The sequence below is a fragment of the Rattus norvegicus genome, chromosome 7, assembly GCF_021556685.1.
Source record: "Rattus norvegicus strain SHRSP/BbbUtx chromosome 7, alternate assembly SHRSP_T2T, whole genome shotgun sequence".
Lineage (NCBI taxonomy): Eukaryota > Metazoa > Chordata > Mammalia > Rodentia > Muridae > Rattus > Rattus norvegicus.
In genome coordinates, this window is record NC_141540.1 from 7,310,825 (window position 1) to 7,314,018 (window position 3,194).

At 32.2% G+C, this 3,194-nt stretch overlaps 1 protein-coding gene across 1 annotated transcript; it reads left to right on the forward strand.

Moving 5' to 3' along the window:
- The first annotated feature begins 678 nt into the window (after positions 1 to 678).
- Or6c1h (olfactory receptor family 6 subfamily C member 1H) lies at positions 679 to 1,629 on the forward strand. Its single transcript, NM_001000059.1, is given in 1 exon segment — positions 679 to 1,629. A coding segment is annotated over 1 exon segment (951 nt).
- Positions 1,630 to 3,194: the final 1,565 nt, after the last annotated feature.

A 3,194-nucleotide genomic window follows, 5' to 3' on the forward strand; every position in this document is an offset into this window, starting at 1 on the left:
GTGAGCATTTCAAACTTTTCAAATATGAATGAAATATATGACCCTTGTCTTTCTGCATTTGTCTTATTTTGTTCATCATAATGTTCTTCAATTATACATATTTTGCTTCAAATTCTACAATTTCAGATATTTCTCTGGCTGAGAAAAAAATTTTTATGATACATTATTTGTTAATGTGCCACATTGATTCCATATTGAATTTATTAGAATAATGTTACAATAACATGGAACTGCTAGTATTTTCTATCTAAGGGAGATCATTGGATATTGCAATAGTTCCATAATAAGCACTGGAAATATGCCTTATTGTTCTCCCTAGTGAGTGTACAAATTTATATGCCCCCAAACATTTATTTTTCTTTCCACAGATGCCCCAGAGTTGTTTTTTTCACAATAGTTATTATATTTGGGTTGAAATAATTTTTATCTCATGTTGTATTTGTTAATTAATTTAGTTTAAAACTTTGCTTTCAATAAAGGTTTATTTCCTACAAAGTGAGAGGAATTAATGGACAATTGTTATTATTGTGTGGCTTCCAACTCTCATGAATGTAGAGAAAGCTTATTTCTGCAACATTCTAGCACTCTACTGAGAGATTTATTACTTTGTACTTCAGATTGGTTATCTGTATTTTTGTTAATATGTTTGGTTAAAGTTTTTTTAAAAGTGGGTTCCAAATGAGAAACCATACTAAAACCAAAGAGTTTATTCTTCTGGGATTGTCAGATGACCCAAAGCTCCAGGTTTTGATTTTTGTCTTTATCTTCATCACCTACATCCTCAGCATCACAGGGAACCTGACCATCATCATTCTTACCTTGCTGGATTCTCAGCTCCAGACCCCCATGTATTTCTTCCTCAGGAATTTTTCTATTTTAGAAGCATCCTTCACAACTGTCTGTATACCAAGGTTCTTGGCCACTATTATCTCAGAAGATAAAACCATTTCCTTCAACAACTGCATAGCTCAGTTATTTTTTCTTATTCTATTTGGCATCACTGAATTTTACCTTCTAGCTGCCATGTCCTATGACCGTTACATTGCCATCTGCAAGCCCCTGCATTACCTGACTATTATGAGTCAGAAGGTCTGCACGATGCTAGTCTTTGCTTGCTGGCTGGTTTCTTTCCTAATCATCTTCCCTGCACTTATGTTACTTCTACAGCTTGATTATTGTGGGTCCAATATCATTGATCACTATACCTGTGATTATTTCCCTCTTCTTCAACTTTCATGTTCAAATACAAAGTTTCTAGAAAGAATTGGGTTTTCCTGTGCTGTCTTTACCCTAATGTTCACTTTGGTGTTAATAATTCTGTCCTACATATGCATCATCAGAACGATTGTGAAGATTCCTTCTGCTAGTCAGAGGTCAAAGGCCTTCTCCACATGTTCTTCCCATATGATCGTAATCTCCATCTCTTATGGCAGCTGCATTTTTATGTACATTAAACCGTCAGCTGCAGATAGAGCATCACTGACCAAGGGAGTTGCCATACTAAATACTTCAGTAGCCCCCATGCTAAACCCCTTCATTTATAGCCTGAGGAATCAGCAAGTCAAGAAAGCCTTTTTGAACATAGCAAGGAAGATGGTATTTTTCACAAGTACATCATGTGGACTGTGAATAAATTAATAAATTAAATGAATGTATTAAATGATAGAACTCGATGCAGTTCTATCATTGTGCTGCTCCCCACCTTCCCTGTTTATTCTTTCATTTTTGTTAACAGCTTACCAGCCTATCTCACTATTACATGTCTTATCCAACTATTTATCTTCTTAGGTCTTTCTGACAGAATATTCTTCTGATATTTCATAATAGCAGCTTCTTAAGTTGTAATTATTATACACACAAAATTATAGTTTGAGTTTTATTCTAGAAACTTTATCACTAGAAATTAGAAAGGCACTTTTTAAACATTCGTATATTTTACTCAATATATACTGGAAATACATTTGTCAATTTTCACATTACTTCTCTTTATGATCGGGTAGCCCTTCTAGGATGTATCTTTAAATACTATAAATTTAAATGAAACATTGCATCCCACTTGACTTCACTTGAAAACCCAAATAATATTACTTGTTCTTTACAACATTGTGATACATTCATGTAATATATTTATCAATAAGGAATGTCCATCATTCATAAAATACACATAAGCTAAGCTATGTGTTTAATGAGCCTTTATACACCAATCTTATGGTCTCCATATATATATGCGTATATATATGCATATATATATATATAGTGGGGATATATATTCATATATAGGTATGTGAGTACATAAACAAAAATTGAGACTAATTTGTAACTTTGTATTTCCGCTAAGAAAAAGTTCCTTTGTCAATATCAGTGGCCAAATAACATGTATTTTATATGTACATTTATAGTTAGATACACTCTTAGCTGACACTTTTCCAAATCATATATATATATATATATATATATATATATATATATATATATATATATTCAGGTATGCAATATAGTCTTAATATTTATGTGTTTACTACAAAGATAACTTTTCCTTCTCACCTTCTGAATGATTTTGAAAGAAAAATATAATTTTATTATTTAGAGATGATCTATTTTCTATAAAATGGAACATTAAAACAAAGAAAGATTTATTATATAAAGTTAGTGTTATCATGTGGGCATGACGTTTCTAAAAATGATGCATTAGCTGAGAGCTTTGTCTGTGAACGGATTGCTATCAGGCAGCTGACTTCACAGGCTATAAAAGCATGCACCATGGTTGGATGAGTGGAAACATGAGAGATGTGATTTTTGGAAGTTTGTGTTGTTCCCTGACCCTTCTTCTCAAGATATCTGCTCTCTCACTGCCATAAAATTAACAGCATGCTACTGTCATGTTCCTTCATGGCATCTAGCTCCCAAAACATAGCAGTGGAGTTAGTAGATAAAAGCATCAGCCAAAATAAATTCTTCCTTCAAATCATTTCCTCAATTATTTTGTCATAATATTTGAAAACTAACAAGATTTTGTTTGCTAAACTCACCTTTTAATATATTACACTTAAACATTAAGAATACCTAAAAACATAACTAAGCAATTTGTGTGCACATGTGCATGGGTATGTGTAAGAATTATTGACAATAAAAATTTTTCAATTTCATGAATCAATGTCTTCATATTAAAAATAATACCATTGTGATCTGTGTTG